Source organism: Chlamydotis macqueenii, chromosome 6 (assembly GCF_036417535.1).
Source record: "Chlamydotis macqueenii isolate bChlMac1 chromosome 6, bChlMac1.mat, whole genome shotgun sequence".
NCBI lineage: Eukaryota > Metazoa > Chordata > Aves > Otidiformes > Otididae > Chlamydotis > Chlamydotis macqueenii.
Genome location: NC_141561.1, coordinates 29,685,029 through 29,711,487, shown reverse-complemented (window position 1 = coordinate 29,711,487; position 26,459 = coordinate 29,685,029). Strand labels below are relative to the sequence as shown.

Sequence of the window (26,459 nt, the reverse complement as noted above, 5' to 3'; positions counted from 1 at the left end):
CAGGAAGGGAGGTGGGGGGGGCGAGGCCAAGCCGCGGGCAGGGCCGCCTGGGGGCGAGGCCCGACGGTAACGGCAGTTACCGGCCGTCACACAGGCTCCGCCCCCGCCCGCCGCGCGCGGCCGCGCGGAACCGCCGCCCGCCACGTGGCTCGCGAGAGCGCGCAAAGGAAAGCGCGCCCCCCCCCAAGTTTCCTCTTCCGCTGCTCTCATTTCCGCTGTCGCCATTTCCCCTTCCGGCGCGCGGGCGTGCGCTTGAGTGGGGGGTCTCGTTTGCTGGCGCACGTGGCCGCGCCCCTCCCGGGCCCGCCGCCGGCCTTGCTGCCGCAGCCGCCATGTTGGTGCTGTTCGAGACCGCCGCTGGCTACGCCATCTTCAAGGTGAGGCGCGGAGGGACCGGCCGGGTGCGGAGCCTCTCGCCCGCCGCGGCCTGTCCCCGCCCGGCTGGGGTCTCGGCTGCCGTCCAGCGGTTGAAGTGGAAGTGAGGCGGCGGGGGGAGCGCTCCGGGCGTGCGTTGAGCTTACGGGGGAACCACGGACGGCGAGCGAGTCCCCCCGCGCCGCGCGGCTCTCTGCGGTGCCTTTGGGGAGGAGCCGGGGAGGGGGGAGCGGAGAGGCCGCGTTGTGAGGAAGGCTTCGGGCCGGAGGCGCGGGGAAGGGGCTGCAGCTGGAGTCTGAGGGTGCTCGGAGGGACGGAAAGGAGGGAGCTTCCTCGGTGGTCGTGCCAGGCATCACCCGTGGCGCTCGATTGTTCCCACTCGTAGCGGTGGATTCGGCAGGAGGGCGTGCACCTGTGGCCGTGCCCCCGTTTGGAGTCTCTGGAGGCAGCCGGGCTGGGGCATCCTGCTCGCTTTCTCTTCCCAGCTGAGCCCTCGTGGCTGATGCTCCAGGAAAACCTTGTGGGTGCAGGGAAGGGGCGCGTGGGAGACAGGCAGCCCGTTCCCAAACGGGTGGGCAGGGTGCCTGGGCCTGAGCGTATTTCCGAAAGCGGGGCTCGTCCGCTGGCCGAGCACACGGGCAGGGCGAGCGTGCCCGCAGGTGGAGCGTCTGCTCTGACTTCCCTCGCTCGGCTGGGGACGGGCCGCTTCACGGGTCTCTGCCAGCCTCCCCGTGAGGTGACTCGAAGGCTGCAGCTTCACGGTGGTTTGAACAAGTCTAAACTAGAGCTGCTGCAGTGCCGTGCTCCCCTCCAGCCTGTTCTTTTGCTCGAGCGTTCATGCCTGTCCAGTTCCACCGGCTTGTTCGTAGAGTTTAATCGTAACACGTGTATTTTTGCCCCCCACTTTAGTGTGGGGGTTTGTTGGTTTTTTTTTTTTTTTTTTTTTTTTTTTTCCTGGGTTTAGCTTGTGTGAACGGAAGTGCAAAGAGAGTAAGGTGCTGGTTTCTTTTGCCCTGCCCTGCTGCAGATGTACGCCCTTGGTGCTCTACAGAGCAATGTGTTTACTTTTTCCTGCCCTGAAGCCTTTCCTCCTCATTGGGGTGTAGCTCTGTGATTCAGGCAAGGAGAATTTCAAGATGTAAGCTCCAAGGAGAAGACAAAAATACTTCTAAAAGCAGATGACTTCTATTCTGTGGCCCTTCCTCCCCAACACTTATACTCGGGGAGCTAACACAGCAGTCTTCCTGAAGGTTTTGCTCACTGGCTGTATCCTGCACCTTCCAAGTTACTAAAAAGAAAAAAAAAAAGTTACCACTCGAGTTGGATCAAACCTCTTGTGCAGTGAGCCAGGGCCTTTTAACCTTTTACAGGAGCTAGGAGGGGCTGAAAATAACCCGTATTTTAATTTCTGGTAGCAGAGTAGGCATAAAGCAAAGGTAGGAGGCGGAGCATAAAGGGGAAAGGAAGAGGTGACTGCAGAAGTGCTGCAGTGCTCCGCTGCGGGTGTCACCGGCTGGAGCGTGGGCTCTGGCTGTGATGTGTGTGCAAAGCGGCTAGAGGGCAGCAGGCACTAAGGAGCGGTGCCCGAAAGAGGGGCTGCTAAACACCTACTCCGTGGGAAAGACAGCGGACTGCGAATGGTGTCTGGGCTGGATTGGGAGAGAGGTGAAAGCTGTCTGCTGGGACTGAGCAGAAGTAGTATTTTATTAAAATACATGTTTTGAGACAAGCTTTGGTTTCCTGTGCTGATTCTGTTTGCAGCTGCTAAGGGCAGGTACCACAAGCCTCAGCCACAGTGCACATCTGCAGGGCCAGGCTCTCAGTCACATAGCTTTCCTTTCCTAGACACTGTAGCTATTCGGCTGCAAACTTGTGTCGTTGTTACACTTGTATGTTCACTCTGTAACAAAATACTTTCTGCAGAATTTAGTTTTTTTTTCTGTTTATAGCTATCTCTAAAGATTGTCACTGCTAAGTTTGAGGCGGGGAGTGGGTGGAGGGATTGTTTGGGCCTTTTTTGTGTGTTTTAGTTACTCAAAGCCTGGACAGAATGTCTGCTTCTAAATTTTGGAGACCAGTCGTGGTCACCCACTCCTCTCTTCACAGCAGTGCCCATAGATGTCTGTTGCCAGCATAACTGTGCTCTGCCTTTATGCCCTGGTGATCAAGAACAGTTGTACTCTGCAAACTGGGTAGCGCTTGGGTATTCCCTTGTAGGTGTTGCTCCCATCAGCAGGGCAAATGGGGCGTAGCCATATTCTAGATCTTGGAAGACTTTTTTCAATGCGTCTATCTTGTAGGACACAAAAATATCCCCAGGCTTGTAATTTCTGTATACTAACAACCTTGATTTAGCAGCTTCTATATATTTTCTCTGTGCACCCATGTCTGTTTGCAGAGGCTAAAAATTCTGTAGGCCTTGGGGTACGAAAGATGAATTGGAGGAAAGGATCAGCAGGCTGAGGAAAGGAAGAGCTGCCCTGCCATTTTTCTGTGCCTCAGAGTCCTCTGGGAAATGAGTTACAATGTTTATTTGGTCAGCTACTAATTGAGTTTAAAAAAGACAGCCTCCTTTGACCAGCATTTAAAAAGCTGTGAGAGAGTAAAATCTCATAATCCCAAGAATGATTTCTGCACTGCAGTGAGTCAGGTTGCAGTTGTGTTTGATTTATGTTGTGGGGACAAAACCACAAGATTTTTGAGATGTAAAGAACATAATGTTCCCTGAGCACTTTTCTAGGAATTGGCAGTACACTCTGCGTTTTGTGAAGTGTGTGTAGCCTCTGGAGGTGTAACTGTTGACCTCCTGCTGTTTAAAAACTGAGGGGGATTCCTTTGTACAGAGATGGGATTAAACTGTTGCTGCCTCTTAGATAATTATTGGCTCAGTTGATTAGCAAGCTGTTGTGAAAAGCCTTCTTTGTAGAGACATCCTCTTTCTTCCTTGGGCTAGCTCAGATTAATGAAAATAACTTGTGAGATCACGCCTTCCTGTTAGGTGTCCCAGACATGTTTGTACTTTCCCAAAGTAGTGTCAGATTTGGTTTTGGGTCACTGGGTTTGTGAATGAGTCCTGTAGAAGAGGTGGAGCGAGCCCAGTTTTGATAAACAAGGAGAGCATTTTGCTTTAACATGCAGGTTCAGAAGAACCCAGCCGTTATTGAGCAACTTCTGTAATTCAGTTGAAAGTAAGAACACTGTAAATATAGTTCTATATTAGTAGGATAAAACTGCTGAGAGAGAATGACAAAACTGGAGATCACCAAAATTGAGTTTGTTGTCTCGATCAGTATTAACTTCCAGTACTTGTCTACATTGTAAATCTGTTTCAGGTCTTCTCCACTGAATGCGGGCTTGAAGGTTGTTCGGAAGTGCTTTAAATATAATAATGTGGTTTTGTTTTGTTTTCTTTCTTCTACAGGTTCTGAATGAGAAAAAGCTCCAAGAAGTTGACAGTTTGTGGAAAGAATTTGAAACTCCTGAAAAAGCAAACAAAATGTAAGCAGCTTTATGTGGGGATAGCAGCCTGGCTTTTGGAAGGACATGACTGCCTGTAGGCTTATGCACATCTGAGGTTCAGAAAGAAGTCTTGATTTTTATTTTTCAGTGTTGTAAAACCTAAAAGCTGTGAACAATGATAATGTCAAGACAGATACTCAAAATAAACTTAAATTGGAATATCTAAGTGAAAGAAATAACTTTTTTCCTTGCAGTGTAATTAAGCTGCAGAAGTCATTACCATGTGTCACTGAAACAAAAAATTAAACAATATTTTAAGGAGATCTGGATGCTTTGACAAGAACATCCAAACTTGTAATGCAGGAACTGGCTGAAATAACAGTTGTTTTTTTTTTTCCTCAGGAAATTCTTTAAAAAAAAAAAATCCAACTGAAACTAATAGCATGTGAATCACTGTAATTGAGAGTTACTGTTGTTGCCCATGCCATCAGTGAGCGTTAGCACCATTGCATAGCTGCACAGGGATTGCAGTGTCCACTGGCCGAGCTGGCCTTTCTAGCAAATTGTCCTAAAGCTGGGGACAAGAGTGGATTACTTCAAGTCTGTCTTGGGTGTTTTTATGACTATATCTAACCAGCTTTGGTTATAATGGATAGCTCTGAACAAGCTCTGCCTTGTGATTTGGATTTATCCTGCTCTGTAACAGTATTTAGAGGAGCAGATGGAATATCCCACATCTGCCTGTACATCTGCCTGTTTGTAACATTGTTAATCTTGTCTTGGAAACATCATCTTGGCCACTTGTTAGACAGGATGTGGCTCTTAATGGATATCTACTCTGATCAAAGTAATTCCTCTTTCCTGCCTTTGTAAAAAGGCATCAGTATAAGCCTGAAGCTTCTGTTGGGCTGTACGAATGCTTAACTTAAGCATTCAGCTTTATCTGTGACCTTGCTTGCTTTGCAGATAGTAGACTCACAAAGAGCAGTGGTTAATCAGAACTGGATTAGTCAAATGCCTGTCCCTGACAAGGAATTTACTGGATTCAGATAACTTCTTAACTGTAACTCTACATATCAACACCACAGACTATGTGAGGGGGAGAGAGAAGTTGGGCCTAAGGATCTGACGCAGTGTGGTAAAACACTATGCGTATGATTTTTGGCTCTGGTCAGCTGGCATGGAAGAATTTTCTGTTGTTTGTTTTAAACTCAGCTGAGAACTTGTATTCTGACATCTGATTACAAGGGGGAACTTAAGGATTCATGAACAATGAATCAGTTCAGTTTTCAAGTCTTTGAAGATGTGTTTGGTTTAAAAGCATCTTAAATCTGGGCTGTGCAGGCTATGCATTCCACAGAGGCAGAAGGTTCCCTTTTGAAGATGAGTGGGAAGATGCTATCATTAGTCAGTCAGCAGTGACACCTAGTTAATCAGGATGCAGTGTTGAAATTTACATGAATGATGTCTGTCTTTAAATATGAACTACAAAACAAAAGGGGGGCTTCAGTTTTCTGATTATGTTGGTCCTAGAAGTACTAAATCAAAATTACTACTTTTTTTTTTTTAATAGTTTGTGGGTCCCAGCTGAAAAGTCACATCAGGCTCAAACTTAATCAGCAGGTTTAGTGCTCTTCCTTCTTTTTGAGGATCTGGATATTGATCTCTGCTCTCTTGCAGTCTTAGGGAGAAGAGAGGAACTGTAATAGCAAAGGCAGAAAAAAAGTAAAATGTTTCTAGCCTCTGGTTTACGTACATTTCTTTACACACTTGTATTTTTCTTCTGTAGAGTAAAGCTGAAACACTTTGAAAAATTTCAGGACACAACAGAAGCACTTGCTGGTAAGTGGGTTAACACCATTCTTACAAAAAAATACCCCACTGTTATGCACTGCTTTGCTCATTACTTAGCTCTGTCCCTGCTCTCTTTCTTTGCTTAGTTTTTAAATTGCAAATTTTTCAAAATCAACTGCTTTTATTGTGTTATGGCATCATCCTCCCAGTCTATATTGCAGCAGAGATGTAATGAAGTCTAGTTTTTTCCTACCGCGCTTATTTCCCAGGCTGCTTGCTAATGAGCGCTATGTAGAAGGTTTTGTCTGGTATACATAGCCTGTTGTCAATGATGGATTTTGCTGAAGCTGAATATAACTGATTTGAGTCAACATTTCGTCACTACCACTGAGACAACAGACAGATATCAGAATTACAACTGCCCTTGTTTATGGACACACATTATGCCTCTGGTTTTTTAGCCTAAAAAATGCCTCTGTTACACTTTAAAGAAATACAAGAGTTTAAACAAAATGGAAAGCCAATAATTTTTACTAATTCAGCACTTAAATGCTTGATGATGTGGACTAGTTTGAATAGAAATTATAAAAATTCTAGCTTATTATTCAGAAGTGGTATGGCTATTACTGTGGCATGTGCTGTATGAGATCATTAGGTGGATGTCCCCTGTCACACTTACGGCTAAGGAACAGTATATTCCTCTCCCTCGCATATTTTTAGGTTCTGTTGTTTTTGCATAGGTTTGAATTCAGATCATGTAGAGTTAGTCTGATTTAAAAAAAAAAAAACCAAACAAAAAAAAAACCCAAACAAACAAAAAAAACCCAACCAACCAACCAAAAATGCTCACAGAACAAAACAACAAAAGAATAAAAAAACCCTTCTACTACTTTGCTTCAGGTTTACTTGTCTGTGAAATGCAGGAGATTATTCAAACTACCCTATGTCTCATTTATTTTGAAGGGAAAACGGAGTATGTGGGGAGCTATTTGCCAGCTTGAAAGGTGGAAACTTATCTCTGTTGTAGAAAGGTTGAGAGGGAGCTCAGCACAGCACCTAGATTTTACCCTTACATTTCATTAAGGTTTTGGAAATAAAAAAAAAAAAGTCACTGGCTTCTGCTGTATTTACTGTGATGAACAGAAGTTCAGTGGAGCACAGAACTGGCCTCCATAGAGTTGTATAAGTGCCTGCTTAAAATATATTGTGTGGGATTGTAAAGCTTTTACAGATCTATTAATACTTGAGAATGAAGAACATCCTTTAAAAATTCTTCAGGCTGCATGCTGTGTTAAAAGGGTCTGTGTCTGACTACCCAGTCAGTGTGTTTGGCATCATTCGTTGTTGGACTTCAGATAATACATTATTATCAGCAGAGGATGCAAATAAGCCATTACTCAATTTAGGGTATTATAGTTGCTGACTAAGGGACCTGGAAAATGCTTGATTAGTTAAATTATGCACAAAATGTTCCCATATAACCTTGCTTTTGGAAATGTTAAACATATATCTAAAGCATATGGCATACTGTTTGTAGAGTTCCTTAAACAAAATTGACAGAAATAGAACTGAAACCATGTGGAGAAAGGAGAGGCAAGCAGGAGAAGGGGTTTTGATTTAGGTCTCCAAAGGAGCAAGTATATAATTTTCTTCTATTTTGATTTTAGCCACTGCATGGTGAAGTAGTATTGCAGCTTGGACTAGAGCTGCTGTGGACAGTTAAAATAAAAATAGAAAGTGAGCAGGACTATTTTTACAGGCTTTAGGAGAGGAAAGAAACTGCATCTTTGTTTTTTTCATTTTATACAGCATCCACAGCACTTGTAGAAGGCAAGCTCAGCAAGAACTTGAAGAAAATTCTCAAGAAGATAGTGGCAAAAGATGCCCACGAACAGTTGGCTGTAGCAGATGCCAAACTTGGAGGTGTCATAAAGGTGATAACTGATTTTTGCCATTCTTCCTTTTGTCTCACGCTACTGAAATCTTATAGTCAGGTTCCAGAGATTTTACAATTGGCAGCAATGGAATATGGTGCCAATGCTGTGTTTGCAGTGTGGAAGCTACCCACTCCTTATGACCAAATGTGTACTGCTTGTATACTGTGAAGATGTCATCTTGAGTACACAAGTGAATCATATGGTCAAAGTGCACTGAGGTGTTGTGGTTTGCTTGATTTCTTTCTTAAACATTGGCTAGAAACCCAGCAGATTAAAAAATGAATTTCCCTAATGATCCCATCCAAAAAGAAAAAAAAAGAGGGGAAGAGAAACTAAACAAAAAACCAGCCAGGCAGACATGCTTATTCCTCACTAACAGATGGGATGATGACTTATTACCTTGTCGGGAGTACACATTTTTTTGCCTTCCTCAGTGTACAAGCAGCTGTGCTCATCCTTCAGTCCTTGGCCTACCAGAGGAAGGAAGAAGTACAGTATAGGTGGACTGCTTTCTCCAATGTCTCCTAGGTGTCAAACACCAGGTTACCATCTCCTGTCTGATTGCTGCCTGTTCCAGTGAGTTTTGTTCTGATCACCTCCTCATTCTGTCTTAGGAGGCTGGTGTAGGCTGCAAAATAAGGAGAATTTACTGTTAATGTGAGTAATACTAAGGACTCAACTAATTATTCAGTTTTGTTCTCTGAAAAAGACTCAAAGCCCCCAGCCCTCTACTTCTGAATTTTCTCTGTGGCCAAACTGTTTCTAGTAAACTGCGAAATCTTGAATCTTCAGTTCTGGTGTCTACATAGCAGACAGATGGAGGGTTAATTATAAATCTCCTCTTCAACCTGGAATTGTTACTCTATGGGCAACTGGGGTTGTCACTACTTGAGCATCAAAGATGCCTTAACTGTTGCATGATTACAGGATTGCAGAGGGAAATCCAGGTATAGTGAGATAAGGTTACTGGAAAAGGGACTTTAGAGGAATGTCATCGTAGTGCCTGACTTGAACCATCGATTTCCATCCTGCAGGACAAGCTGAATTTGAGTTGTATACACAGCCCAATGGTTACAGAGCTGATGAGAGGAATTCGCTCACAGATTGAAGGGCTTATTACAGGCCTCCCTTCTCGAGAGATGGCGGCTATGTGTCTGGGTCTGGCACACAGGTGAGTTTGTAGAACAGCTGTTTCGTCCTGATCTGCCCTACTCCTGTGTCCTTGGCTGTGCTGTGTTGTTTGAAGTGTTTCTGAGTATGTGACATGGTCTCATACTCTGGAAGTCAAGACGTATTTGTATCTGAAATCTTGTTTTATAAAGGAAGGGCTTTCCAGTTCACACCCATCCTTTACGGAAAGGTTTCATCTTCACCTGAAGTTGAAGGCTTTCCTTTGCATGTTACATACTTTAGGACTTGGTTTGAAATGTCTCTGTAGCGGTCAAATGGGTTACTTAAAACTTCATTGCCACTGAGAGACAAGGTGAAGACCATGATTGGCTGATTTGTGCCAGAATAAATACACCTGTAATACATAATGTAAATGTTAAAGGCAGAGTTATCTTTCCCCACTCGCTGTCACTGCCTTTCATGGTGCAGTAGTTAAATACAAAGTTGTTGAATCAGCATGGGGTCAAGCATTCATTCAATGAGCAACTTTTAATCCATATTCTGACATGAGCTTGTCCTGTAGCCGTCGGCAAGTTAGAGAACTGCTTTGCTGTAGCTAATTTCTTAAAAATAGATGCATGTTTTTGCTGTTACAATGTATAGAAAATAGGCATTAATATTGAAAAAAGACTTTGAAGATGCAAGTCCTCATTAATATCAAGTGTCTTTTCTCAGCATACTGAGAAATTTTAAACATACATTAAAGCTAGGTGGCAATGAGTTTTCTCAGACAGTGAGAATCTGTTCCAGGAAGTTTCTTCTGTTGTTTCACATTAGTGTTGCTGATATTGCTGATGGGTAGGTACTGTTTTCTGGATTACCTCCAGCCTGTGCAGAACTGGAAGTGCTGTTGACAAATACTTTTTGTGGGGGACCATGCAGGGAGGAACCAACAGCCAGTTTCCTGCCACAGCACTCATGTTCAGCCTACTGCTTGTGGTACAGATAGCCTTAACTTTCCCTTTCACAACAGCTCTGACACATGTACATACACGTACCCTGTGACCAGTGCGAAGCTTGTCAGTGTGACACCTGGCCACAGCTGAGAGCAGTCAGTGCCATAAAACTGAACTGGTATGAATGAATGTATGGACAGCTATATTCGTGTAAAATAGGAGCAGGTGGGAGATGCTCTGCAGCGGGATGTCAGGATGCTGATGAAACTGTATTTCTGTCTCCTCAGCCTTTCCCGATACAAGTTGAAATTCAGCCCAGACAAAGTAGATACCATGATTATCCAGGCAATTTGTAAGTATATTTGGAGTTTAAATTATTAATGGCTTCAGCTTAGGATAGCTTCTTTACACTGGTTACAGAAAAGCATTGCTATCAGTTTTCTCCTAGCATGTTTCAGTAAATTGGGCATTAGTGTTCAGCTAGGCATAAGGTGTGTTTTCTCAACAGGGTTTTCCATAAGCAGGAACATTTTTAGGGTGATATAGTAAACTGGCACCTGCTTTTTCTTAGCATAGAGATCAACTGAAAATGCAGGCAGTGTTAGTTGAGTCCTCTGAGGATTTCATTTCCCAGCGTATCTCCCTTCCAAGTAGTGTTGGGAGAATGAGCCCACAGGACAGGAATTTCTGACCCTTTATTTCGGTGGTTTCTTTCAACATTGCTTAAAGGGCAATGCAGAAATGGACTCTTATATTATGTGTGTAAAACCCACTGTGGTGTGTAATGCTGCATTCCAACTCCTTGCTTTCTTAATGGAAAACAGACTGAAATTGTAAATGTAGCTAGAAAGCCCATTCTTCATTTTTCCTTGAAGTCATCTGCATCGTAATCAGCTTGCTTGCTGCAAAGTGGCGAGGAATCCTGTTTGGAATATTAATTCCCAGACTGTTGTCAATGATGAAACATAGCTAACCTGAAATTAATGATTTGATTCAGTTGCTTCGTCACTACCACTGAGACAACAGATTGGGAATGTTGGTATTGCGTTAGAGGGAAATATTTTAGCCTCAGGGCTCTGTAGCAATATATGCTGTGGGTTTTATACTTCTATGTTGTAAATCCAGTTATTCGTCCTATCTGGTAAATAGTGAGCCTGTTGGATTTGTGTTGGGTGTATTTCTGTTACAAAGGCAGCTAAAGGGCTTAATTATTTTAAATCAAGTAATTGAATACAAGGTCAGTTTCTTACCATTAAAACATTTTTCCTTAAAGTTTTATTAGATGAATAGGTTTTACATTAATCTTGTGTGTAACACTTTTGCTGGCTGAGAGGAAGAATACTGGCTGCTGCTCCCCTTCCAGGGGAATGTGCTTTACAGCTGTTAAAGGAGTCTGTCCAAGACAGTCCTAGTGATAAAGCTTTCAGGCCACACTCATGGGAATTCTAGTATTCCTATAATGTTGTTCCTGGGATTATGCAGTTCTCTAAAGAGTAGACTTCTAGTGTACTGCAGCTTATGTTTCATTCCAGTCTTTATGGGATAAAATACTTCAGTTTATTGCCCTTTACACTATTTAAATTTGCTGATTGGAGGGTTTTCCATTTTTAGATTACCTTTTTAGAAAAGTCCATTTTTCTCTCTCTTAGCTCTTCTTGATGACTTGGACAAAGAACTGAATAACTACATCATGCGCTGTAGGGAATGGTATGGTTGGCACTTCCCTGAACTGGGCAAAATCATCACAGATAACCTAATGTATTGTAAATGTGTGCGGAAAGTTGGTGAGTAATAAGGAGGCATGAGCCTGGAGAATGTTGCATGTTAATATGCAGTGCATTAATGGCACTGATTTGTAGACCAGCTAGCCCTGACCTTGTATAAAATCCTGCTTTCAGCAGCAGTGTGGTTAGGGCCAGTAGAAAAGTAGTGCATGTTTGTGTCTCTATGTTGATGCAATTTACCATTTTGAAGCTTAAGAGCAAGCTAATACCGTATCACCAGTCAGTTTTCATGGAGCACCAGCATATCTTCTTAGAATCACAATTAGTCGGACTAGTTTGGAACTCAGCTGCCAAAAACTGATGTAAAGAGAATTACTGCCTGTTTGTGGGTGTTCTTGGAGACTCAACTGCTACAATTATTCATAAGAGCAGAAAGAAAAGAATGACCACTGTAATATTCTGGACATTTGCTTCACCTCTTAGGCATGTGCTTCCTCTTGATGATTATATATATATATAAATATATATTTTTTTTAAATAATGAAGTTTGCAGTCCAGACTTGTGGTTTTAAGGGAACTTATATCCCAATTGTAGGAAGAATTACATAGGTTTGGTTAGTGGTAAATGACGGCTCACTTCCTGGAATTCTTCCTTTGTAATCTTGTGCCTGACAATTTTGCAACAAGCATCTACTGAAAAGGTGAAGTCTGCAGTGTTACAGAATAAGACTCTGCTTCCCCCCCCTAGTTTCAAATGTAATATTTCCAGCCATTCTCAGCTAGTATAACCATGAAGTCAGAACATTGACATGTATTTTAGGAGTTTGGAATAGGATGACAGCAAACTTGACTCAGTGTTGTTATTTTGGCCTTTTATCTTCCCCTTTTTCTGTGCTTTTTTTTTTACTAGTTCATCTTGCTCCCAGCACAAACATGCTTTCATCTGTTCCCCACAGGAGACAGAAGCAATTTTGCCTCCTCTGATGTTTCTGACATCCTACCCGAGGAAATCGAAGAGGATGTGAAGGCTGCCGCCGAGATTTCCATGGGGACAGAAGTATCAGAAGAAGATATAAACAACATAATCCATCTCTGTGATCAGGTATGTACACGTGAATGAATAGCAGTGGGAACTCCACTTTAGTTAGCCTTATCAGAGCCTCTTCTATCAAGGAGACGTTTTCCCAGGGTTTTGCTAACACACTTGTGATGGCAATGATGATTCCTATATTATTGCTCTCCTGATGTACAGATATGAGGGTGCACAGTCACTACCTCATCTGAGCCATCTCATACTGTTGATGTCTGCATGAAGTCTTCCAAAAGTGGCAGGTTTACTTTTGACTGGAATTCCGGAATCATTGTTCTTTTAAGTCCTTAAGATAATGCTACTGTATAGCCTATCTTTAATCTGTCACTTTTGAAGCTTGGTGTTAAGCCCTGGATTAAAAGTGGAGTACTGAGGCCCCAGAAGAGTTAGGAGCCCTATCCTGCTTTCATCTAGGTTGTGTGTGAACGCCCTCTGACTTTAGTGGTGCCAGTTGGATCCCTTTGTGACTTTACCAGGGAGTGGCAGGGTTAAGAGTAGTGAGTTCCTGTTCTTGGTCTAGACTGGGCTGCTTTTTTATGTGCGTTCTAATTGTGTGTATTTCTGTGGAACAAGTAAAGAGCGTTTATGCCATTTCAAGAGAATGGTGGCAAAGATTTATGTGAAAACTGAATGTTCCAGGGTTTTGTCCTAAAGAAAATGTCCTTACTAGTATTTTTGTTCTGCTTCACTGTCTTTGGCATGTTGTCAGCTCCTTTATCAGGAGCTTTGCTGAGAAAGTAAGTTGCATAAGGGAATGAGCAATACAGATCCAATATACTTTGTGGATGGATCTCTGCTCTGGGGATATGCCCTATATAAAGCTTTCTATAACTCTGGCTCATGGTTGTCTGTGCATTTTGCATTTTGTTAGTCATTGGAACTCTCAGCACTTCCTCATTCCAATGTATTTAGATTGTAATATTTGTTGGTCGGCTAATACTGATTCCTGTAACCAAACTCTGTGCCAGGTGATTGAAATCTCTGAGTATCGGACACAGCTGTACGACTACCTGAAGAACAGAATGATGGCCATTGCTCCTAATCTCACTGTCATGGTGGGTGAACTGGTTGGAGCAAGGCTGATTGCTCATGCAGGTGGGTTACACTGATCAGTGTAAATAAAGCTTAGATGACCTCATCAGAGGTTTTCTCTGAGGAGCTGGTCAGCTAAAAGCATTATCCAAGGCCCTGATGAATATCTCATGGTAAAGTCGGGGGAAGGTGGCTCTTGAGGAATCAGAGAATACCAGCATGAGCTTGGTAGTAGTCTGTGATGACAACATTTTCAGTTGGCCTGAATTATTTTTGGAATATGAGGGCAACTTAAGTCACTACCTCTTCTGAGACACTCACTGAGCCTCCTGCTGATAGTCCAGTCACTTCTGATGTAAAATGCTGGCAAGCTGGCATTATGCTTTTATAGTCAGACTGGCTCAAGGTAGTAGCCTCATTTCAGTTATATATGGTGTAGTTGTGTGACGACACATTCTTGCTGCCAGACTTTGTCAGGAGTAGGCATTACTCCAGTGGAATATATTTTATTGAGTCAACCTTCTTTCCTGTTGCTGAAATGAAACCAAGACACAGTTGAAGCATGAAAGACTGAAATGTTCATCTCCTTCAGGAGATGAACATGAAGCAGCTCTTGTAGAAATAGACGGCTCTGAGCTTCCTACTTTTGAATAGCGTAGGAATCTAGCCTCCTGCTTCTCTATCTGCTCCTCTGACAAATAACTATTGCTGTGTCACCTCCTTCTAGGTTCCCTCTTGAATCTAGCAAAACATCCAGCTTCAACAGTTCAGTTACTGGGTGCTGAGAAGGCACTTTTCAGAGCTCTGAAGACTAAACGGGACACGCCTAAATTTGGCCTTATCTACCATGCCTCCCTAGTGGGACAAACCAATACCAAAAACAAAGGGAAGGTGAGTTGCAGAGTAGTTTACCAGCTTGGCTTTTTTTCCAGAGTATGAATATCTGTCAATGAGATGGCTTGAGCTTCACAGTGAGGCTTTTTCCATGGCTTGCTTTACTGTATTGTTTCAGGGTTATGTGGAAAATGCCACTGTCCCACGAATATTTGCATGTCATTCATTCCTGTTCAAAAAAGTGAAGGGGGTTATCTGTTCAACACATCTGAGTAATAACAGATGCATTCCTGCTGAGTCGTGATGTAATACTGGCTTTCTCAAGGAGTATGTTACTGCATTCTTCTATGTGATAATAAACTAAGCTGTTACAGTCTTTAGTCTTCCTTGAAAATCGAACTCTTCTTGTTGTGCTAAAGCTAGTAACTTTTGTGGCTTGCTTTTAAAGAGCTTAGGCTTTTAGAATGCGGGTGGATGAATGTGTTTGAATTGTGGAGAAAGCTATCTAGCTGGAAATTACACATCAAACTAACCTGATCTCAAGGTTAGGGTTATGAATTATGTATAACTAACTTGCTGCCTCAGATGTTTCCCTCTATTTATCAAGAAAATAAGGTGTTACATTAAGAGTATTTCAATGTTAAAAAATAATGTACTAATTTTTTTTTTTTGACTAAAGACTGCTAGTAAATGGTTACTTTGTTTTTTGTTTGTGGGTATGCTTTCCAGATCAGAGTGAATCATTGCCTTATGTTAAGTCTTAGTGTTTAATATTCTTTTTGGCTTTTCCAGATTTCTCGAATGCTGGCAGCAAAGACTGCCTTGACTATTCGTTATGATGCCCTTGGGGAGGATACCAGTGCTGAAATGGGAGCTGAGAACAGACTAAAAGTAGAGACAAGACTGAGGCTTTTGGAAGAGAGAGGGGTAAGTCTAGCAGAGGGCTGCGTGAAGCTGATGTTCCTGTTTATAGCATGACTTTCTGATGCACTGCTTTCTGAGTCTTTTCCCTTCTCTGTTGTGTGATCTAGAGTCGCTCTTATTCTGTAGTTTCTCCCAACCTTGACTGGAGCAGTAGGGTTTGTAAGCTGGCTGCATCCATTTGTTTGTATGTCAGTTTTTCTTGTTTACATGCTTGTCTTCATTTACATTATACTGAAAAAAATCTTGATTCTGAACAAGATTAATAAGATCCTACCTTTACATTCTACTACATCTCTGTATTAATTGCAAAGATATGCTTATTACTTCATAGCTTCTTTCTCTTCGCCTTACAAGGAAGCGCGTCTGGGTTTTCTCCATGATCATATTTTCCACCATGGTTCCCCAAAATCTGAATACCAGTGATGCTTAGTCTTAGCAGCTTGCTCTGTAGCTAACACAAGAAGTTATTCTGCAAATTGGTGCAGTGCCTTCCCGTCACCTAATGCACATTCTGCCTCTATACCCGCTGTTCCATCTGTTACATCGGCATCGCGTGCCGGGAGAATGTAGGGTTTGCTTTCCACTCTTATGTAGCGTGCCTGCTGTATGTGATCTTGTAAATAATGACTAGGTTCAGTTTTCCAAGCCAGATCTCATACTAATGCTGTAGTACTGGCATCACTAGAACAAAAAAAAAGAAAAATCCAGAAATACCTGCGCGTTCTTCCTTGAGCTTTTCATGGGAGGTGATACTTCCCATCGAAACAAAGGCAAAGAGAAATATTAATACCAAACCACAAACTAATCACCTGACAAGTACAAATTTAATTCAAATTCAGTTTGGGGTGTGTATTGTGGTTTTAAGGCTGCCTTTATGCCAGGCATAGGGTGATACCTGCCCTGACATGCAATTATCCTTGCAAAAAAAAAAAAAAAGCGTGCACAAATTTGAGCTGGTCTTGGGGAATTTAGGGGTATGATATTGTATGTCATGTGGCTGTGGTATGTTTGATCCAGTACTAGATGCCCTTTAATTGAATTGGGATCCTGAAGAGCAATAGTAGCAAGGCACATCCCTTTCTCACCCCACTTACCTCCTTGTCACTGTTCTGCTCCCAGGTGTAAGACTCATACAGGTACACAAGAGCCTGACCAATAATATATGTCTATCTTTCAATTTTTAATTCCTTTCAAGAGCTGTAGAACTTGTGAATTTTTTTTCATTCCGAATAATTGGGTTTTTTTCACTTTTAAATTTTTCTTGTAGATAAGAAGAATAAGTGGCACCGGAAAAGCCTTGGCCAGGACAGACAAGTATCAAAACAAGAGGTGAATAGTTTTTTCCTTTCAGCTTGGCTGAGTGTAAATAACTCTCCATGGTTTTATTTCTGAGAAGCTTTTTGGTTGTGAGCTGACTTATGATCCAGAAAACATTTTCTGTGTTCTTAAACACTGACAAGTCCCATTGCTAATGGGAATGTCCATTTTCCTGCATGTTACAGTTGTGGTAAAACCAGTGATCTGGAGAAACAGTCCTGACTTTCTAGCAGTAAATTACTGACATAATGGGATAACAGATATATTTCAATCCTATCAGCATCAGCCCAAAAAGCTGAATAGTTTGGGGAGTTAATATGTAGCAGCCTTATTTAATGAAAGTCTGAATAAATTAAATTTGAGAAAATCAGAGTTTGAATGAGTTTATTTGACATGGAAGCTGTCCTAGAGACCTACTTAATCTTTTTCTTCGAAAAGAAAAAAAGCGTCACTTGGTTTGAGCAAAGCTTCATCTCCTTGTTTAGTTTCCTTAGGTAATAAGTAATACATATCTTAAGCAATAGATAGGTCTGTCCTCTGGACACTCTTAGCGTAGTTTCTGCTACCCAAAGTGACACTGTAAATTGCAACTGGGACAGCTGAACATCTAAGGATTGGAGCAGGTTATTATTAGTCTGAGCTGTGACACATGGGTTTTTCACTTAATTTGGTTGCAGGCTTCTTGCTTAGCTTGGCCTGCTTATTTTGCTGAGCCCTCAGTGTAGAGAGGGCAAGTGCTCAGCAAAACCAGGGCTGAGTGCTAGTTCTGTGAGGAAAAAATAGTACTGTTGCACCCATCTGCAGTCCCCAAACACCTTTTTCGAGCCTAGCTGTAACTCTGATTTCCATATGCTAGGCATTTCAACGTGTAGCGATGACTGTGATTTCTGGAGCAGATTTTGAAAAGACAGCGTCAGTAAATGAAGCGTCAGGGCGTGTGAGGAGGCAGGAGCTTAGGGAGCAGGGTGTTGAGGAGACGTGTGCAGGTTTTTGACCTCTTGAAATGAGGAGTCATGAATTCCTGCCAGGACATGTTTCTACTGTTAGACATGCTCTGCAAATGTGTCTAGGCTTGGGGGAGAGACTGAAGATAATTCCTGGCTGTTTGGCTTAATCTGGCTGCCTAAAAGGGAAACTGACTCAGTCCCTGTCAAACTGTCCTTGTTGTACACAAATGGCAGTACTGCTGCCTTATGGAGATTGCTTGAAGGGCTAAACTAGTGTTTTAAAGAGATTAGTAAGAATTTTAGTCTTGTATGGAACCATGGATCTTGTATGAATTAGCTACATCAAAGTAATGTTTCAGAAGTTAATTGTGAGGTAGTTTTTTAGATGTGAGGTTCAAGTGAAACATTTCAGTATGCTTTCCAAAAAAGATGTGAGGTTGTGCATTACCCACCTTTGTCATGTTTATTTGCTGGTTGGTTTTCATTATTTTTTATTTATTAGTAGCATTTTGACAATGACAAGAAGCCAGTGAGCTCTTGCTTGGGCTTAACTGAAGCAGAGTCCACTGTTTGCAAAAGGCTGCATAATCAATTTCTGTAAAGCAATATGCAGTGTTCATACCGTTAAGAATAATTTCTAGTGCTTAGAGGATGAATTGATGGTACTGTCTGCTAGCATTACCACATGCTTCCCAGACTAGTCACTAGTCTCAGTTGCTTTTGTAACCAGTGGAAGGTAGCTACTTCAGATTCCTATTTTAGAGAAGTTTGGATAATCAGGATGTGGCTGGAGGGGGAATAGTTTAGACTTACTGTTTTAAAACTCCTTTCTTCTTCAGTAGGAATTCTGTTCTGAATAAGTAAGCAAAAAAATTGCATCATTGCTGTTAGACAATTCAGCTGCCCCTGAAAAGGTCCAACCTAAAGAGCACTGGGTTTCAGGGTGGCTGGTTCTCTGCAGCCTGTAGAGGAGTTTGGGACTGAACAAAGGAGAATGCGATATTCAGGAAGAGGCAGTTTCTTTGTCTTTCAGACAAAGATTAGGTATTCACATGTCCCATAAAGTTGGTGATAGAAGTGGTACAGAAATGAGCCACAGCATTACCCTGCCTTGTGAGTTGTGCCCTCTGAATGTAATGGTGGAGAGGCAGTACAGAAAGAAAGAAAAGTAAAGCTACTTCTAATCCTGTATATATATTACCCTTAGGATGCACTTACATGTACTTGCCAAAGTGTGGGGAGCTCTGTGCTTGTGACCATACACAGCTATGACAGAAAGGCTTTCAGTGGCAGAGAGATGAGTCTAATGGGAAATGTTAAGTGCTCTGTAGAGCCTTGAACAGATATAAACTAGAACCACACTGTTACTTAACTGATATCTTCTGATCAGACAGTTGTACTTTGTGGGGTATCTATTGTAGTTATGATTACTGATGAACCATTCATGTATTTGAGAAGAGGCCTCACTACCTGTAGATGCTTCGTTAGCTGAGTAAGATTGATCTGCGAATATTCTCAGGGGGTTGTGTCGGAAAGTTTATGTTCAACTGCAGAATCTTACCTGGGAGCTAGCTCTTCTTTTGTTACTTAAACTGAGTTGTATTCTTCATTGCAGTGAAGTAAAAATATTTGACCCATCTGGTGACTCTACGCTTCCTGCTGTTTCAAAGAAACGCAAAATTCAGGAGGTGGAAGAACAAGACACAGAGATTGCTGTGAAAGCAAAGAAGTTCAAAGCAGAGATGAAAGGTTAGTTGCTGCATCTGTGCTGCTGGCATGTTACTGTGTGCATTGTGCAGTGAGGCTTAAAGTTTGCAGCCAGCAAGAATACCTGGTTATTCTCCTTGGGTATGACAGTGTATTTAAAAAAAAAAAATTAAAAATTCTTTTATGGACTGACACCAGAATGCAGTGAATTTACTTTAAATATCTGCTTTTAAACAGTTGTAAGCATATAAGAACATTAAAAACAAAACTCTACTTATGTTTTTGCAAAATTTCTTGCTCAGCAGGTTCCTATTTAGTGGGCCTCAGTATCTTGAAGACAAAAAAAGGTCTTCTCTGTAAAACCAGAACTTGCCCATTTTTCTTTAAAGAATACTTTTTTATTCTGTATATAAATGTTTTCTGGCATGTTTCAACATATAAACATTGAATGTCAGAAATTGATGTGACATGACACTTGGAAATTTCAGTCTGAATTTCTGTAATAAATGAACAATTGTTATTCTCTGGAGAGCTAAAACTCAACTATAGCCACCATTGTTTTTTCCTTCTCTGATAATTATTGTGTGAAGGAAGATTTTTGGACTGCAACTTCAGAATAATCTAGTTATATATTATGGTTCATTTTAAGAAACAATCTCTCCTCTTCTCTCCAATGCGGACTTCAGCACCTCTAAATGGCTGGCCTAGTACTCGCTATGATAGTGGAGTACCCAGTGTGTAACTTGGGAAGGGGGAAAAAAAGGAAAAGGAAGATGGCTTTAAGTCACTTCTGTGAGACCTTGAGCCAGATCTGGGCACGAGCTATCCCATATTTTGTCAACTACCTGTGCCTGCAGCAGGTGAGGGCTGTCAGAGCCTTCCCTTTCTGCCCTTCTCTGTGTTGCTGTGTTCTAGAGTATCAGACTGCAGCTATGCTGGTTCTGTACCTCTTTGTGCTCAGCTGGTGCTGAGGTGCGATCTTTCCACACGCCAGTTGGTTGGAATGTAGGAATGTAAACTTAGCTGGGAATTAAAGTTACACTGGAGGAAGAATCCTTATTGCTCTAAAGCTGAGATCTGTGCCCCAGCTTTTTCCCTTGTGCTTATCATGGAACAAGGACACATGAGTACTTTGGAGGCTGGAACTATGCCCATTTGCTTTTTGGAGAATGTGAGTCTTCTTGCAGCCTACTGCTTTTGATAAACTTTTGAGCTAACTTCGCTTACTGTAGTCTCAGAATTGTTCCCTTGGGCTTCCCTTGCATTATCAAAGTAAGTATTGACATCTCACAAGCAGGTGAAATATTACATTCATTTCCAGCCTGATCTCTTCCTGTATGAGGAGGATGTTTCTGTTTATAACTATATTATTCAATGGTTCATGCTTTTATAAACAAAAACCTACATGTTTTTTGTTTGCTTCCTTTGTTTTATTGAGCATGGATACCTCCTAGTTCAGGGGTTGGGTGCAGCTTAGCAGGTATCCTTGAGCAGTAGATGGTGTTCAGAATAATTGTGAACTACTGAAATAGGTGCTGGCTGTTTCAGTTTGGGTTTGTGTTTTTGTTTGTTTGTTTTTAAACTTCCCAAAACCTGAAGTACAGGATTCAGACGTGTTGTTTTTCTTCCTGAAAAGATAGGGCATCCTTCATAGCTCCTGCTTTTTCCCAGTTCTTCATATCAGCTGGGTCATTTTATTTGGGTACTTGGGCATTAGAGCTAACTGTACCAGTTGCTTCAGACTATGGAAGAAGTGTTTTCAGAGAGCTTATTTATCTCATATCACCTATATGCAGAACTAATCCTTTCAGCCTGTCCTCTTGTGCCCTTTAAAATAGCACTGCCCTTACGTTTGTAAGTTCTTCTATTTGACTACCCAGCTAAGTACATGGATTTCACTGACACAGGCTAGAAAGAGCCTGACCTTGCTCTTTTCCAGTGTAGTTGGTATGACTGCATAGTGTGCTGGAGGGGTGGTGATAGTATCCAAGAAGTTTGAGTAATTGAGAAAGTGCAGAGGAGCTCTCGGCGTTAAGATTGATGTTAGGTGTCCACTTGAATATGCATGAGCCTTTAATTTCTGCTGTTCTTGGCTCTATTCTTTTTGATACAGTGCTCTATTAAGCTTTTCCGTGGTCAGAGATTACACATTGAAACATAGTGTTGTGAAAGAAGTCTCTGCCCCCTCCTTCCTCATGCTGTTTTTGCAGCTGCATGATAAATGGGGGTGCTGGAAAAGTAGTCCAGGAAAAAATTGAATTCTTCAGCCAGATCAGTTTTGATCCAGTTTGTGTTACAAGAGGAAGATAAGGGACAGGAATAAGCTGGGAAGCTGCCACTGAAAAGTGATTAGTCAAACTATTGCTTTAATATTTGTTGTAAAGGAGGGACAGTATTTTGAATTGTGCTAGCTTGAAATGTAAATGTTACCGAAAGGTGAGATGTGTGGTGCTTTCTCTCTCCGTGTTTGGGGTGCAGGTATGGCAGTACTTGGGACAGGAACACGGGCAGGGGGCTTTGGGATGAGGCATCACTTCAAACCGCCTTCACCTTTTACACCTAAAAAGAAATGAAGCGGAAGGATAGTTGCTGAAACAATTTATAATCCACTCAAGGAGTTGTCTGTTAAAACCTGATTATTGGTGGGAGAAGGGAAATAGGGCAGGTATTTTTGAGAGTACAGTCTTTGAAACTGAGTGTGGCTAGACAGAATGCATACCACCAACAGGGCTAGCCGCTGCCCCCAGTGAAGAGCTCAGCTTGCATTTGAGCGTGTGGATGTAGTAGCAGCTAGTCGCTTGGAAAGGTCTCCTGAAAAGAGAAATATCATCTTAAGTTAATAGCGAACTCTGCAAGACATAAAGCCTTAAATGACAGCGACATCATAACGTAGCGTCTCTACCGATAGGCAATGTGACTTGATTCTGTACATGCAGAGCATCACTGGAGGAGGGAGGGTACATCAGGCTGGTGTGTAAAAGCTTAGAGAAAAGCAGTGGAAAATGGGTGAGTGAAACTACTGCTGATGATCTCCAGCATGGCACAGGGCCATCAATCAAATTGCTCTTCTGGGTGCTGTTTTCTGTGCCTCAGTGCCTGGTAGTAAGAGCTGTTGGCTTTCTTGTCAGCTGCTGTGTATCACAAAGAAACCCTTCTGGGCTTGAGTGACTTAGTAGTGTTGCACCCAGAGGGAAAAGACCAGCATCCCTGGAGCCTTTATCTTTATTCTGCCTAGGTACAAATATGTGAAGTCTTGTGATGAGCTTTGCTAGAAAGCAGCAACTAAAATCTTCAGGAAGGCGTCTGCTGCTAGCTGTGAGAAGTGACAGTGCCTATGAGCGCACAGTGCATCATCATCTGCAGTTGTAAATTGTGACACGTTCCACTGCCTGCTGTGTCAGACTTGATGACATGTAGGGTAATATCAAGAAGCTATTTTTCCAAGGTTACCACCCAACATTTTGGTTGAAAATGCATAGCTTACCAATCTAGCTGAGTGAAAATGTGTTGCATAGCAAAATGTAATGCATATGCTCCTGTTGTACTGTACAGCTTTAATGTAGTTTATGCTTATTTTTCAGCTAATTTTTATTTCCCTATGTCATACACAGGGAGGTGAAGATACTTAGTTTTACACGTTTTGAATGCTTCGTGCTTGCACACTTTTCACTGTGAATGATGTGTATGGCAGAATCCACTTACAATATATTTACCAGTTCCTTTATCTGAAATCCTCTACTGCTTTGCTTCTGGCATTTTAACTGCATGTGTTAGCTGTCTGTATTTTCCTGTAGACATGTCTAGAAATTTTTTTTACCCTGAAGCCAATTTTTTTGTCTGAGGCTTATGTTAGAGGCAAAGATTGAAGTGTATTTTTGACTCATACAGTTCTGCTGCTGCCTCGAGGAACTAAACTTGTGACAAAGTTCAGTCAAGGTGTTAGGACGTTGTGTGTGTTCAGCTTTAAAAATTACACTGGTTTTCTTTCTATTATTTTTGCAAGTGGTAAGTGAATGTGTTTCAAAATGAAATTGATTCATGTTTGGGGGAGCGTACAGTGAGAAAATTACTTCCAGTCACACCTCCAGTAGCAGCTATACACACCACAAACACCGCTAGTTTCAGTATCTCAGTTTTGTAGCTACTGAAGGACAGCGGTTACTACGTCATGAGCTTACTCATGAGTACTGTGTACTGAGAAACTTGGTATGCAGCACTGACTCAGTTGTGCAAATAAATTTAACTTGGGTGTGTTCCAGTAACAGCCTGGCTACTACATAGGCTGTTAGCTTGGTAATGATTTTTGCTTGGTTTCTTTACCTAAAGATTCCTAAGACTGTGGTACGTATTCTAGAAAATGAGTGGTGATTAGATAGGCCAACTGTTGACAAATAGCTCTGAAAAATAAATGTAAGAGGGCATTAGTAAATCCTTCCTTGGGTTAACATTCCTCTCAGCTTATATAAATAATTCAATTCCTGTCTTCCAAGACAGGAAAGAATTTCTGCTTTTGCATTAAATGCTTTATGTTAGCTCAGCATTAAGAGATCTGTGTGTTTTGCCAGTCCAAATGGTTAAGAAAACTGGTCTGCTTCTTAGCAGATTTCTATCATCAAGATAGAGAATTCAGTTGTGAACACATTTCTAATGTGGGTTTTAGAGTCTTCCACTGCTCTTGTGATGCTGGTGAAAGTATTTGCCAAACTATGGACAGCCTGTTTTCAGAAAGAGTACTTGAAGATAATTTGGCGGAGAAATGAAAACATGCAAGCTTGTTCTAAACTTTGGGAGCAGCATATAGGAGTGGTGTTTGTACTGGGAGATGTGAATAGTGCTGTTTGAACAGTGTCACTTGTGTCTTAGGTAGTTGTATGTTTTGATTATACCAGGGACTAGTCATGCAGGTAAGGGCAAAGTGGAAAGAAAAAGGGTGTGGAGAGATGTGAAGAAGGGGCAGTGTGATATTCAGTATTTTGCATTCTTGCTGTCATCATTGCATCCTCTCATAGAAAGCTTTTCCTTTTGCCTTTTACGCTCTTAATAACTGACAACCTGCCTTTCATTTTTCTTCCTTCTGTGGTACAGAAGAGACCACTGTAGAAAATGATGAACCTGTCAAAAAGAAGAAAAAGAAAAAGGATAAGGAAAAGCAAGCTGAAGAAGAGGAGGTACAGAATGAGGAACCTCCCACCAGCCCCACAGTTGAGGTGAGACAGGATTGCACAGCTACCTAATCCTTTATGGGAATGGATTCTTTCCAAAACATGGTGGGGGGGTGGGGATATTCTTACCTGTATAACCCATGGTATGCAAGGACAGTTTTATTCCAGGAACTTTATTTTGTTATATCCATCACTGTAATGTCCAAGAAGATTTCCATTACAAAATAAGGTCTGTGAAATTTGTGACTCTAATGCCTCCACGTACCAGGAGTGTTTCCCCTCCTTTCTTCTGCCCACCCCCAGCTTTAGTCTTTTCTCTTTCTACATATTTTCTAGGGGGGAGGGTGTATCTTCCTGCTGATCCACAGGCATCTGTCTAGTGTTTAGGACTCGTAGGGAGCAGAGGCTGTACCTGCTGAGCTGATGAAGCATCATTTGATGTCTCCAAGCAACTAGGAGTGAACGAGACCAAATCAAACTAGTTGCTTAGTTTTGAAATCCTGTTCTTAACATGGGATTTCATTTTCTCCTCTCTGTTTAGGGCAGCTATGCTGCCTGAAGCAGTCTGACTGCAGTGCTGAGCGGCCAGCGGTGTGGCAGACAGCACAGCTTCCCAGGCACTGGCCCCACCGTGCTGTAAACATCAAATGCATTTAGCAGTAGAGGAACGGGACATCTCTTGGGTTGTGCTTTGCTGAGTTATGGCAGTTGCTGTGATGCTTTGAGTGTGAGCTCGGTTGCCTAGCTACATGTGTTGCTTTGCTTTTACATTATGGTTTGGTTCATAGCAACATTTGTTTGTTTCCAGAATACAGAGAAAAAGAAGAAGAAAAAGAAGAAAATAAAAGAACAGGATGAAGACTGAGGACCGGGGGGAACGTTGGCTCTTGGACAGCTGCTTCAGAGTAGCATTTCTTGACTTAATTTCTTTAGCCTCTTGCTGAAAACTGTAACTTCCTTGTGTTGCATGCGGGCAAGGAGATGGATTTGATAGCTGTCTTCTGCCCTGGAGCAGGATACCCCAGTGCCTCTGCCATTTAGGAGGATTGCTGGTTTGCAGTTTCTTTTGTTGAAAAGCAAATATACAGTTCTCCACTGATAAGGAATTAAAACATTTTTATGGAGACTCTGTGCCTCTGTCCTTTAATTTGTTTGCCGGTTTTCTAACCATTGTCAGGACTACTAAGATTTATTGTTTAAATGAATGGTCAGCAAATAAACTTAGTGTTCTGCTGCAGTTTATTCTCTAAAGAATTCAAAGATTGTAATATTCTAAAGTTCTCCATAAAATTGATAAAATATTTCTGCATAATATCAAAGATATTTGAACAGCTGAGGTGCATTATTGAGTCTGTGCTGGCGTTCTCCTGAGAAAGCCTTTTTTTAATGAACTTTCAAACACTTTGGTTCTGCTGCACTGACTGACAGGATTCAGAAACGTTTGGAACTAACATGAGTTAGCTTCCAAATTGCTTCTGTAGTGATTGTGCCAACTTTCTTCACTTGATTATAAAACAAACAAACAAAACAAAACAGGGCAAAACTACTTCTTCAGCTATCTGATAATGAAGCTGAAAAGACACGTGTTTTTATTAGCAGCAGAAATCAGCCATTTGCAAATTCTGCCATTCTCTGCACTGAAGTAGCATCATATGATCAAGACACTAAAGGTCTTGAAGCTTTGTAGTGGAAAAGGAAACAATTTTTATTTGACTATGTTTATCACTCAGTTTATTAATTAATATGAAAAAGTATTTTTTTTCTATGTATAGCAGTAGACTATTACCTAAACAAAACAGCAATGTCTTTAGCTGTATAACGTTTGGTAACTGCAGCCAGCGTAGCTGGTGTTTTTCTGTGGAATACAGCTTATTGACCAGCTCTTGGTATTTAACTGCCTGTGGCTTACTTATCTGTTAGTGGATATACCAAATCCCTAACAAAATCAGTAACATATTTATTAATACATTTCTACCAGTATCAAGAATGTGAACTGCATTTTTTTTTTCTCCCTCAGGAAGGTTGCAGTCAGTTTAACTGCTCTAATTGAGAGGCTGGTCAAGGAGTATCCTGAAACAGTGTATTGGGACT

At 41.8% G+C, this 26,459-nt stretch overlaps 1 protein-coding gene and 4 non-coding genes across 5 annotated transcripts; all 5 read left to right on the top strand.

Moving 5' to 3' along the window:
* Positions 1–240: 240 nt before the first annotated feature.
* On the top strand, positions 241–25,440 carry NOP58 (NOP58 ribonucleoprotein). The gene is made up of 15 exons (XM_086750547.1): positions 241–377; positions 3,797–3,873; positions 5,624–5,676; positions 7,438–7,562; positions 8,600–8,736; positions 9,919–9,983; positions 11,281–11,415; positions 12,312–12,457; positions 13,414–13,540; positions 14,205–14,368; positions 15,104–15,238; positions 16,503–16,564; positions 19,115–19,248; positions 24,292–24,413; positions 25,177–25,440. The coding sequence occupies exons 1-15, from the start codon at positions 333–335 to the stop codon at positions 25,231–25,233; spliced, it is 1,584 nt and encodes a 527-aa protein (XP_086606673.1). The 5' UTR covers positions 241–332; the 3' UTR covers positions 25,234–25,440.
* On the top strand, positions 5,944–6,031 carry LOC147600231 (small nucleolar RNA SNORD70). Its single transcript, XR_015259001.1, has one exon. It is a non-coding gene; the product is annotated as a small nucleolar RNA SNORD70 (small nucleolar RNA).
* On the top strand, positions 10,574–10,661 carry LOC147600230 (small nucleolar RNA SNORD70). The gene has a single exon (XR_015259002.1). It is a non-coding gene; the product is annotated as a small nucleolar RNA SNORD70 (small nucleolar RNA).
* LOC147600229 (small nucleolar RNA SNORD11B) lies at positions 12,563–12,646 on the top strand. Its single transcript, XR_015259004.1, has one exon. It is a non-coding gene; the product is annotated as a small nucleolar RNA SNORD11B (small nucleolar RNA).
* LOC147600228 (small nucleolar RNA SNORD11) lies at positions 13,709–13,794 on the top strand. Its single transcript, XR_015259005.1, has one exon. It is a non-coding gene; the product is annotated as a small nucleolar RNA SNORD11 (small nucleolar RNA).
* Positions 25,441–26,459: the final 1,019 nt, after the last annotated feature.

Coding starts and splice junctions, on each gene's coding strand:
- NOP58 (XM_086750547.1), top strand. CDS start 333: ATGTTGGTGCTGTTCGAGACCGCCGCTGGCTACGCCATCTTCAAG. Junction 3,874..5,623: donor CCTGAAAAAGCAAACAAAAT/GTAAGCAGCTTT, acceptor TTTCTTCTGTAG/AGTAAAGCTGAAACACTTTG. Junction 16,565..19,114: donor GACAAGTATCAAAACAAGAG/GTGAATAGTTTT, acceptor TCTTCATTGCAG/TGAAGTAAAAATATTTGACC.